The sequence below is a fragment of the Octopus bimaculoides genome, chromosome 2 (assembly GCF_001194135.2).
Source record: "Octopus bimaculoides isolate UCB-OBI-ISO-001 chromosome 2, ASM119413v2, whole genome shotgun sequence".
Taxonomy (NCBI): Eukaryota; Metazoa; Mollusca; class Cephalopoda; order Octopoda; family Octopodidae; genus Octopus; species Octopus bimaculoides.
In genome coordinates, this window is record NC_068982.1 from 22496620 (window position 1) to 22509377 (window position 12758).

Below are 12758 nucleotides of genomic sequence, written 5' to 3' on the forward strand. Positions count from 1 at the left end.
TATATATGTATGTATGTATGTTTATATATAGATAGATAGATATATCATCATCATCATCATCGTTTAATGTCCGCTTTCCATGCTAGCATGGGTTGGACGATTTGACTGAGTATTGGCGAACCAGATGGCTGCACCAGGCTCCAATATGATTTGGCAAGGTTTCTACAACTGGATGCCCTTCCTAACGCCAACCACTCTGAGAGTGTAGTGGGTGCTTTTATGTACCACCAGCATGAGAGCCAGTCAAGCGGTACTGGCAATGGCCACGCTCAAATGGTGCTTTTACGTGCCACCTGCACAGGAGTCAGTCCAGCTTCACTGGCAATGACCTCGCTCGAATGTTTTATGAAGAGAAAGAGATACATAACTAACTCACTAGATAAATAGACAGACAGACAGACAGACAGATAGAGAGAAAGCGATAGACAGAGATAGAGAGACAGAGTGAGAGACAGACTGACAGACAGGGACAGAGAGAGATGGATACATACATTACATACTTAGATAAATAGATAATCATTGTGACCCAAGAAAATATACACAAACACTTTCACATATACACACATATATAATATAATACATATTTATATACATGTTAGGTAGTAAGCTGACAGAATTGTTAGTACACTGGGAAAAAATGCTTGGCAGCATTTCGTCTGTCTTTATGTTCTGAGTTCAAATTCAACTAAGGCCGACTTTGCCTTTCATCTTTTCAGGGTCGATAAAATAACTACTAGTTGAGCACAGGGGTCAATACAATTAACTTAACCCCTCCCCTGAAATTGCCAGCCTTATGCCAAGTTTCAAACTGATATATATAAATATGTCTGTATGTGTATTATGATGAGAGTTTTTCAGATTATTAACTACCTTGATCTTTGCTAAAACTCCAATATGCAGTTACTTAGCTAAGAAGGAAGATTAGGTTTAAATTCTGAAAATTTGTCTGAGCTTTTGTAAGAATAAAATACAGACCATGTCTCAAAATAAGTGGTTATATTTCCCAATTCCTATACAGTAATCCCTTGGCTATTGCACGTGTTATGTTCCAAAACCTCCCACAGAAATAATTGAAATCTAAAAAAATATAAATACTTATCAGCTGCAGAAACTGAGAAGTCCACAATATAAATTTACATATATCAGCCAGAAGAATCTGTGATATACTGAGTGTGTGATAGGTGAACTGTGATATGGTAAGAGATTACTGTATATGTGAAGCCAAGTGACCTGAAGTAACCATGATGTAAAAGATGCCTGTGAGGAAGTTTGCCCATGTTCTGCAAAGTGAGGACCAGAAGCTTGAAGTGCTTCAGATTGCATGAGAGTGTGTCAGAGGAAATTGTGATGTGGCAGGAGAGAAATGTGTTCACTTGAATGATGGCAGTTAATAATTCTGCATAGAAGGAGGCTTGGAAGTGCCACTATGAACGGGTGATAAATATAGAGAATCCATGGGAGAAGGAGAGCCTGCCTAATGTAGACTCAACAGAGGGGCCAGCTATTCGAATCAACAGTAGCTTAGTAGATAAAGCAATTAAGGAAATGAAGACAGAGAAAAGCTCCAGCCCGTCAGGAATCACTGCTGTGTTGCTTAAAATATCTAGTGGAGTGGGATATGACTTGGTCACCCATATTGTTCATCAGGTTGTTCATGAAGAAGTCATACCCAATGATTGGTGCAGCAGTATTATAGTCAACTGCTACAAAGGCAAAGGTGATGCCTTAGACAGAAATAATCACAGAGGCATCAAATTGCTGGACCAGGAGATAGAAGTTGCAGAAAGAGTCATAGCTCAATTAAATAGAAAGTGAGTTAGCATAGATGAGGTGCAGTTTGGTTTTGTGCCAGAGAGAAGCACCACAGATGCTATCTTCCTGGTGAGGTAACTGCAGGAGAAATACTTGGCCAAAAATAAACCTCTGAATCTGGCTTTTGTTGACATGGAGAAAGCCATTGACAGGGTCCTCAGTCCCCCTTATTTGGGGAGCAATGTGGAAGCAAGTGATAGATGAGTGGTTAGTGAGAGCTGTACAAGCCATGTACAGGGATGCTGTTAGTAAGGTGAGAGTTGCCAATGAGTATAGCAAGAAGTTTAGTATACAAGTAGGAGTCTACCAGGGTTCAGTTCTTAGCACCCTCTTATTTATCATGCTATAACTGAGGAATTCAGGACTGGTTGCCATTGAATGCTCCTCTATGTTGATGACCTTGTTCTTAATGCTGAATCACTACCAGAATTAGAGAAGAAATTTCATGTATGGGAATATGGACTGGAATCAAAGAGCCGTAGAGTTAATTTGTAAGGAAAAAGCAAAACACAAATCCCTTCAGGGAGACGGACCTGCTTAATATGTAGTAAAGGTGTCGGGAGAAACTCCATAAGGTGTACCCAATGTAAGCTATGGACATACAGGAGATGCAGTGGTATTACAGATGTACAGATGCATTAAACACCAGGAATGTCCAAATATAGACTCCCTTAAATGTCAGGGGGTATCATTAGAAGTGGTAGAAGGTTTCTGTTACTCTGGTGACCAAGTTAGCAGTGGGGGAGGTTGTTCCGAAAGCAAAGCAGCAAGAATAAGAATAGGCTGGATGAAGTTCAGAGAGCGACCACCTATGTTAGTAACAAAGGGCCTCTCCCTCAGAATGAAAGGCAGGTTTCCATCCACTGAATCCATACAAAAACCTTTGGTCAGCTTGTGGCTATGATAGAAGACACTTGTCCAGGGTGTCATGTGGTGAAACTGAACCCAGAACTGTATGGTTGGGAAGCAAATGTATTACCACACAGCCATTCCTGTGCCTATAGACATGGACAACCTCTCACACGAAGCAGACTGCATGAGACATGGTTCATCATCTGCAAGGTTGCACAACCAAAAAAGTCAAGATAATTTTTCGGCGGGCATGCCATTCAGAAAATCTTACAAATCACAGATTGCTAATGTCTGGTTTATGACATTAAGTCTTAATAGTTCGTTAGTACGTTATGTGTTTGTCATAACTGTTTCTGGATATGTTCGTGTCATACAGCAGTAGTTGTGCTTAGAGTGCATCTATGTCGATTAGTTTAACTTATGTCGTTTACAGCAATTTAATTTTGATTTATTTTTTTATAGGTGTTAATTATTGTTTATTGATTTGGATAAGTATTGATTTTGTTATATATTTAATTAAATTTTTGCATTAAAATGCAATTGGGTTATAGGTGGCAACTAATTAATTATGATCCGGATGCGAATTATTAGGTTTGTTTATTGCCAAGCAACAATAGATTATGTGTTTCTAAAACTGTTTGACCTTGATGGAAGTAGTGATCTTGTTTGCAGGACTTGAAATCCTATTATTCTTTTAGCTGGACTCTTTTGATGATATAGGCACAGGAGTGACTGTGTGGTGAGCAAAGTGAAGAAGTGGCTGTGTGGTAAGTAGCTTGCTTACCAACCATATGGTTCCGAGTTCAGTCCCACTGCGTGGAACCTTGGGCAAGTGTCTTCTACTATGGTCTCAGGACAACCAAAGCCTTGTGAGTGGATTTGGTAGACGGAAACTGAAAGAAGCCCATTGTATACACACACACACACACACATATATATATATATATTTATGAATATATGTGTGTGTATATGTTTGTGTGTCTGTGTTTGTCCCCCACCGACATCGATTGACAACCGATGCTGGTGCGTTTCCATCCTTGTAACTTAGTGGTTTGGCAAAAAAGATCGATAGAATAAGTACTAGGCTTACAAAAAATAAGTCCTGGTGTCAATTTGCTTGACTAAAGCTGGTGCTCCAGCATGGCCAGTCAAAATGACTGAAACAAGTAAAAGAATAAAAGAATATATATATCATCATCATCATCATCGTTTCATGTCTGTTGTCCATTCTGGCATGGGTTGGATGGTTTGACCAGGACTGGTAAGCTAAGGGGCTGCACCAGACTCTAGTCTGATTTGACATGATTTCTATGACTGGGTGCCCTTCCTAATGCCAACCACTCTGAGAGTGTAGTGGGTGCTTTTTACGTGCTACTGGCAACCTAAGTAAAAGTGTGGTTGTCCTTGCATACAGACTTGCCCACCTGCAACCCTCTTCTGCTGAGCATCCCTAATCTTGTGGGCCCATAGGTGCTGGTGTCACGTAAAAATTACCCATGCCAGTGCTCCTTAAAAGCACCCAGTACACTCTGTAAAGTGGTTGGTGTTAGGAAGGGCATCCAGTCATAGAAATCATGCCAAAACAAACATGAAGCTTGAAAAGCCCTTCAGCTGGTCAGCTCCTATCAAATCACCCAACCCATGTCAGCATGGGAAATAGATGTTAAATGATGATGATGTGGATGACATACGAGGGGGTGCTGAAAAGTTCCTGGCTTTGGGGAAAAGAAAATACAGAGGGATCAGTTAATTATGATTTTATTCTCAAATTCACACCCATATTGCAGCAGAGGATATGACATTGTTCCATTGAACCATTGACTGCTTCTGATAATCTAGACAACATTTTTTATGCTTATCAATGTTGAAGGAAGACAGGAAAAATTTAGCAATTGTAGCCATCTCATGGTATCCAGTTTTATGGAACTCAAAATGGATGTTTTTTTCAATATGGGATTGGTAATGTGGTGATTTAACTCTGTTGTCACATTTGCTGCTGTCACATCCAAAATTATGCTTGCCAGAGCTGGTTTTACCTTCATTTTGCAATGCGAACATAATACTAGAAACTGTAATTCTAAAAACAAAACTATTCAGCAGTTTTTATCAACTGGAGGTCCACCATCTGTACTCCAGCAGGTTTTCTTCTTCGGAAACCAGACAGGTCACAAATTTTAACTTATTTAAAAATAAATATCTGCAAAAGAAGGAAAACAGAGGCCTGTATCATGAAGTAAAAAGGGTAAGGATCCCTTTGGTCATGAAGGACCTCAGGATTGCACATAGATAGTTACCCTCCAAGGCACAAGTCTGAGCAAGGTTATTAACTCATGGTTGTGAGCCTGATGCTCTAACCACTGAACCATGCGCCTTCACATCATGAAGTACAAGGCATGCATAATGTATATGGATACATTTATATTATTTCACCTGTTTCAGTCTTTTGACTGTGGCCATACTGGAGCACCACCTTATATTAGATAAGAATAGTTCTAAAGTTGCCATTTTGCCAATAGAAAAATATAGTTAAATAAAAATTGGTGTTTCTATTTTGTCCAAATCCTGAATATAAAATATATGTGTTGTGTATATGTGGACACTCACCATTACTAACTTTCCTTGATTGGATGGCAATGTACCATCTACCTTTTTACTTCTTTATCTCAATCAGGAGTTGTTTGTTAGGTGCCTGGTGAGGCTCTGACTCAACTCCTTTTTTTTTTTTGCTGCCTTGAGGATTTGGAGAAAATAGTAATTCATTGAGCATCAATACCTGCATAATTGGACATGTGGAACAGTGTTCTGCCTGGAGGCAAACATTGGCAGAAACCTTTTTTTTTTACATGCTGAAAGCTGTCCCTCAGTTACACTCTCACCCCTCCCATCAAGCCTACAATCTTAGAACAGCCATAATCAATACAAGCAATGAAAGGCCTAGTGAGATTGGTAAAATGTCAGAGCAAAGGTATGTATATCTGTGCTGTGTGCAAGAGGTAATATGGAGGTCAGCTTCAACCAGACTTTTCATTGGCAAAGCACAAAAGTACAATTTCTTCTGGGTAGGCAATAGTAAAGATTTGGGAGGTATAGGCATACATTTAGCACAGATGTAAGTAGATAAGGTGACTGAGGTAGTCAGAGTGTGTGATAGAATAATTAGATTTAGACTAGGCTTGGAAAACACAACAGTAGCATTTACCTCTGTATGCTCCTTGATTAGGACTGACAGATAAACAAAAGGACTGATTTTATGAAGCTCTTTGGCAGATTACTTCAATGACAAATGACAAGAACTTTATTTTTGTGGCTGTTTGGCAGATCTTTGATAAATTCCATGGAAGTTACAACTTTGGTTCTAGAAATAAAAAAGGAACAAGGATCTTGGAGTTCTGTTTTGTAAATAGTCTGATGATCTGTAATAGAAACCTCAGGAAACCAGCCAGTCACCTGATCATGTATCTGATGGACACACAAGCCAGATTGGCAACAGTTTCACCATAAAACAAGATAGACAGATGATTGTGTACACACGGTCCTTCTTTGGTGAAGAATGAACAACCTTGTATTGGTTACTGATTAGTGACTTCAAACTTAAAACTAACATGATTCAGACATTCAAACCAGTCTTGAAGAAGATATGATCCATTTAACAGTAAAAATTTTAGAAAAATACTACTCTTTTATTTGTTTCAGTCATTTGACTGTGGCCATGCTGGAGCACCGCCTTTAGTCGAGCAAATCGACCCCAGGACTTATTCTTTGTAATCCTATCGGTCTCTTTTGCCGAACTGCTAAGTTAAAGGGACGTAAACACACCAGCATCAGTTGTCAAGCGATGTTGGGGGGGACAAACACAGACACACAAACATATATACACACATATATACGACGGGCTTCCTTCAGTTTCTATCTACCAAATCCACTCACAAGGCTTTGGTTGGCCCGAGGCTATAGTAGAAGACACTTGCCCAAGGTGCCACGCAGTGGGACTGAACCCGGAACCATGTGGTTGGTAATCAAGCTACTTACCACACAGAAACTCCTACACAAAGAGGAGGAGATGAGAAACATATAATATGAAAGACCAGAGGAAGTTCATACAAGACAGCCTGAGAGCTATAGCCCTGATGCAAAATTCTAGCCAGACCAAGGGTGGCATGATGGTGGAACAGAGATGTAGATGGAGCCATAAAAACAATGAGATATGCTTGAGAAAGTTGGAATAATGGGAGCGGCAGGCAGAGAGCTGTAATAGGTAGCCAGAAGTGATGTTTGGTCATAGGTTTATTTAGCAAGGGGGATAGCAGAAAGTAACAGATTTGCTTATGTTTTGAAGTATCAAGTTTTTCCAGACTGAAGTCAATGTACAGAGAAAATTGAGGTGTTATGGGAAAGAAGTGTGCTTAGATGGATAAAGGTACACTTACACTTAGTGATTCTAAAAAGAAAGAGGTGTGGAAGTGATATTATGAAAGGCTGTTAAATATGGAGGATACATGAGGAAAAGAAGTTTCCCAACATGGACCCAGTAGAAGGACCAACTATCCTACTTGACAGTAGTAATGATTGGGAAAGCAATTAAGGATATGAAGGTAAGGAAAATTCCCAGGCCATTCAAAATTGCTGTTGAGATGCTTAAAATTTCTGGTAAAGTAGGACATAGCCAAGTAACCCACATAGCTAAATAGATTGTACAGTAATGTGCCACACTTAATAACTGGCATAGCAGTACCATAATCAATTATTACAAGAGTAAAGAGATGCCTAAAAAAGAAGAAATTGCAGTAATATCAAATTGCTAGACCAGGTCATGAAAGTTACAGAAAGAGTTATAGTTTGATTATTTAGAGAGTTAGATTAGAGGAGATGCAGCTCAGTTTCATTTTAGAGAAAAGTACGACAGATGCTTTATTCCTGGTGAGAGCATTGCAGAAGTACCTGGTCCTTGTAATGGAGAAAGCTTTTAACTAGGTTGCTTGCTCTGTAGTCTGGTGGTCATTGACAAAGCTAAAGTAAAACAAATGACTTGTTAGAGCTGAACAAGACATGTGGAGTGTTTCTCTCAATAAGGTTAGAGTCAACAATGAGTACAGTGGCCCATTTTGTGAGTGGTTAGGAGTTCATCAGGGCTCACTTCTCAGTCCCTTCCTATTCATTTGAGTCCTTCATGCTATAACAAAGGAGTTTAAGACTGGTCGACCATGGAAACTCCTATATGTTGATGATCTTGTTCTCATAGCTGAATTGATAATAGAATGGAAATTCTAGGTGAGGAAGCTAAATCTGGAATTAAAGGGCTTTAACCCTTTAGCATTCACATTATTCTGTCAAATGTAAGGCTTATTTATTCTCATTGTTTTTAATTAATCTGCTTTATCTTATAGTTTTGAAATTTTGATGAGGTAACTGTTAATTTTTAGGATGATATTGTTAGGTTGGTGTGAGAGGCAAGGCCTGGCCAGTTTGAACATAAAACATGTGGAATATTTTGGTTGGATGTAGCTGGCTTAAATACTAAAGGGTTAAAGTGATTATAGCAAACACCATAGCCTTAGTATATAGGAAAACCCTTCCATCTGGGAAACGTCCTTACTTAATATATAGAAAAGGAGAAGGCTGAAATTCCATATGGTATATCTAATGTTAACTATGGACACACAACACATGCAGGCTAACAGATAGATGCACAAATCTATAAACACTAAGAGCATAAGGGCAATAGACTTTCTCAAAGATCTAGTTGGATCCCTAGAGGTAGTGGATAGCTTGTTACCAAGGTGACCCAATTAGCTTAGGAAGAGGATGTTCTGAGAGTATAGTTATTAGAATAAGGTTGTATGGTGCTCGTATACATGGCTGCGGGTCCTGAACACAGAGGGCATGCAAGGATTAGAAAATGATGCAGAGGGCATCATTCTGTTGAATGTGCAATGTAAGTATGTATGAACAAAGAAGAAATGTGTTGAGAGAAACATTTGACATAAGGGGAATTATATGCAGCTTGTTGTTGTTGTTGGCACTCCGTCGCTTACGACGTCGAGGGTTCCAGTTAATCCAATCAACGGAACAACCTGCTCGTGAAATTAACGTGCAAGTGGCTGAGCACTCCACAGACACATGTATCCTTAATGTAGTTTTCTGGGATATCCAGCGTGACAAGGCTGACCCCTTGAATTACAGGCACAACAGAAACAGGAAGTAAGAGTGAGAGAAAGTTGAGGTGGAAGAGTACAGCAGGGTTCGCCACCATCCCCTGCCGGAGCCTCATGGAGCTTTAGGTGTTTTCGCTCAATAAACACTCACAACGCCCGGTCTGGGAATCAAAACCGCGATCCTATGACTGCGAATCTGCTGCCCTAACCACTGGGCCATTGCGCCTCCACTATATGCAGCATGCAACAAGGAAGACTATGCTAGTATGGACAGGTTATGCATATAGATGAGCATAACTGTATAAAGGAGTGCTCATCACCTAATGTGGATGGAGGCTGTAGAAAAGGGAGACCCAGAAAAACTTGGAACAAAATAGTGAGTGCAGATCTCTGGTCATTGAACCTTATGGAGATGTCAAAGGACCAGATTAACTGGTGTTAGGCAGTGCTAGAAAAGACTAAACCGTCTTGGTAAATGAGGTTCCAGAAGCACAATGTATATATATATATATATATATAAATATATATATACACAATGGGGCCTCTTGTTCAAGCTTTCCCCACCACCCATCACCTACTTAACCTCTGTATTTTGTTGCTGCAACAAAATGTGAGAACAGAACAGCATACTTCATATTTCCCTCAGTGTGCGATTGTTATTTCGTATCTCCTTGTGTCTACACTTGTGTTTTGTTCGTTGATTGTAAAAAAAAAAAAATTTAAAAAGGCACGTTTTGTTGTCGTTTGTTTCCTCTTGTCCACTTGAGGGGTGTTTGTTTCTTGTTGTATACATAAGCACGTTTGGAGTGTTTTTTTTGTTTGACTGATTGGAAGATTATTACGTCACTTAGAATAAAAATGGGACGAGGCGATTAGAAGGGTATCTGGACATAGTGAGCTCCGACCCATGCAAGCAGCGAAAAAATAGAAGTTAAAACTATGATTCTATACATACATACACACTATATATATATATATATATATATATATATAATCCCACACATATATATATATATTATTTACACATATTGCATACATAAATATAAATGCATATACACATTATATATATATACATACTGTACATACACCGAGAAAATGTAGTTTTACGTTATTAGAGCCTTAATTTTGTTACTTCCCCCTCAATAAACCTCTCTTACGTTGTTTAATAATCTCCTTTTCTCACTACGCAGTCATCAGTCTCTTCTCCTCTTCCTCCTCCTCCCCGCTTTTTCGCTCTCTATCTCTATCTTACTCTCTCATAAACCATTAACAAACCACTTTGTAATATCTCTCTCTCTCTCTTTCTTTCTTCGAAACTACTCACTCATCCCACTTTCTCTCTTTCTCTTTTCCTTTTCCTCCCCCTCTTTATAACCTTCCATTTGTTTCTTCTTCTCCTCTCTGTCTCTTTTTTTTTTCAAAAAATCTTTTTCCGGTGTCTACGTCACTTCCGCCGCCATCACCTTAGTAGTCGCCGCCTAGTTTCTACTATGGAGTATCCATTCGACGGGGTAACAGATTTTTATTCATTTATCATATCACTTAATCTCACCTCTTTTTCCACCCACTCTGTCTCCTTGCTTATACCAATCAATTTAATAATAACGAAATTGTCTTCTATCGCTGTCGATATTTTACTAAAGAAAAGCCTAAACCCGTTCAGCCTCGACATCTACCACCATTACAACCGTTCCCAATATACATCCACAGCTAATACGTGTATATAACATGTCTATATATACACACAGCTATCATTTGCCTTGTTGGCAAAATCCATATACTGTCTTCTTTATTGTAATCAGAGTAAAATCTTTGTAGAAGTGTATATGTAGCAGATACCACAATATACACCTTCTTCTTCTAAAGAAAAAAAAAAAAATGGTGAACAGTTTAATACTAACAACCTTTAAAATTTGAATAATTCTCCATATGAAGGAAACCTATTGGTTTTAGCACTTCATATCTTTTGTTGCTGATATATAGTTATTTAATGTGAATTCTAGGTTATATATATGTGTGTATATATATGTATATATATTTATATGTGTGTATATAATAATATTAGGGACAAAATCCAAAATTACTTGTAAAAACTCAATTAAAATCAATTTATATATGTGTGTATATATATATATATGTATAAGCACATCTTGATATATAAGGTTCTTAGAATTTCGGGAATCCAGTTGATTCCTTACAACAAAGTAATTTAGTCTAAAGAGAAAAATTAATGTACACTCAACTAAAATTCTATATTGCCAACTCAACAGCTTCTACTAACATAAATTTTGAAAATATTTGTTCGTTCTATGTCATGCCTACATTTTGATATTGCCGTCTCGTTAATTTAAAAAACCCTGCTTGCTCTTTACGATTTTATGAAATAAATTTTACATTTTTACTTCACTTTATTCACTGTGTGTGTATGTGTACCTAAGGGCGCATTTGATGTATATATATATATATTTATAACATTCTTTTAAGATTGAATTGAGTCTGGAACTAACGTTATTCAGTTAATAAATGTATTCCTTATGCAACAATACAGTTTGTAAAGTCCATATAAAGTTTGCTGGCAAAGGTAAAGAATACGTACACCACCCGTTTTCGGTTTAACAAAAGGCCCTAACCCTAAACACCGGGTGTACGTATTCTTTACCACTATAGAAACCCTTAAATTCAGTTGGAGTGATTTGCAGTCTTAAAAATTTAATAAAATGTGAACGATTTAGTCGCGACCACCATTTTATTACTTTGAATTGTCATATACATACTTTCGTCTCTTACGGAAACCCAAGCTTAAATGAAAGATAAAATTCGCATGGGATTTAGTCCTGTGTAGCAGAGAATAAAGTAAAATTAAAATGGAAAATTGTAATCCGTGAAATCCGTTTTTAATATCTATTCATTAGAATGAATAGTTGAGAATTCCCGACTGTATATCAGTACCATTGTACATATATACATGTATGTATAGTCACTTAACCCACACGTGTGCGAATACATATGGCGATCGAAATTTCTGTTAGCTTAGTTTTTCGTTAATTTAAAATCTAATAGATTAGTTAAATAAAATAAACCATAAGTTCTACCATGCTGTAATTGTCATTTGACTTTCTTGTGAATAAATAGAAATATTTCTTCCTTACATTAAAACATTCTGAGTATTTGCTTTGTGTAAATATTTTATCAGATAAGTTTTAAGAAGAAAAAAAAACTGTCTTTTTTTCTTTTTAAAAAAAAAAAGTTTCAAAGTATTTTAAAAAATCTTTGGCGTTCATGGACACGTGCTAAGGTGTGGACCATCGCTTTAGAAGCACATGGGTTATACATGTTCCTCGCCGAAAATCCACTCGAATTTTGTATATTAATCACTGCTAAATTATTAATTATATCGTTTATACAACAGAATAATTATTAAAAGAATTTAAATCTGGTTATTGTGACAAAAGTTTTAGCCTTTATTTCTTTCGTTTGCTGTAAGCTATTATGCCGCTCTCGTCATCCTCAAACCCAAATGATTCAAATTTAAATCAGTAAAAGTATTGAATTTGAAATAGTATCAATATATATAAATATATATTGCTGTATTTTAATTATTAGTTTAGTAATCAATATCCTAAATAAAGTATTGTTTCGTGCTAGTGTTTGTATTTCGGCATATTTATTATTTAACATTTAAATTGCCTTTGTAGCTTAATGGAGTCGCTTTAGCCTGATAAACGAGTTGGTAGTGGACCCATATAACTTATTTGTCGAGCCATTTAACTACTGCAGAGAAAGAGAGAGAGAATTAAAATTAAAAAAATGACAAAACTTATTGGATTCATTGTTTCTCATAGTTCTGAAAATGCCAGTTTTTTTATTTTTTATTTTTTTTTCCCTCTTGTTTTGCTTGGCTGAAATCTTCCCCGGTCTGCTAGTTTTTTTTCTTTTCTCTCT

At 37.4% G+C, this 12758-nt stretch overlaps 1 protein-coding gene across 3 annotated transcripts in view; it reads left to right on the forward strand.

Moving 5' to 3' along the window:
* LOC106868113 (nucleolysin TIAR) overlaps nt 1-12758 on the forward strand; it is a 118294-nt gene that overhangs the window by 28375 nt on the left and 77161 nt on the right. Inside the window, exon 1 of one of the 3 annotated variants that reach the window (XM_014913238.2) lies at nt 10230-10327. The exons of the other annotated variants lie outside the window; for them this stretch is intronic. Within the exon in view, the coding sequence (XP_014768724.1) occupies nt 10307-10327 (21 nt within the window). The 5' untranslated portion in view covers nt 10230-10306. Of the gene's footprint in view, nt 1-10229; nt 10328-12758 lie in introns of those variants that run through there. 3 annotated transcript variants of the gene reach the window in all.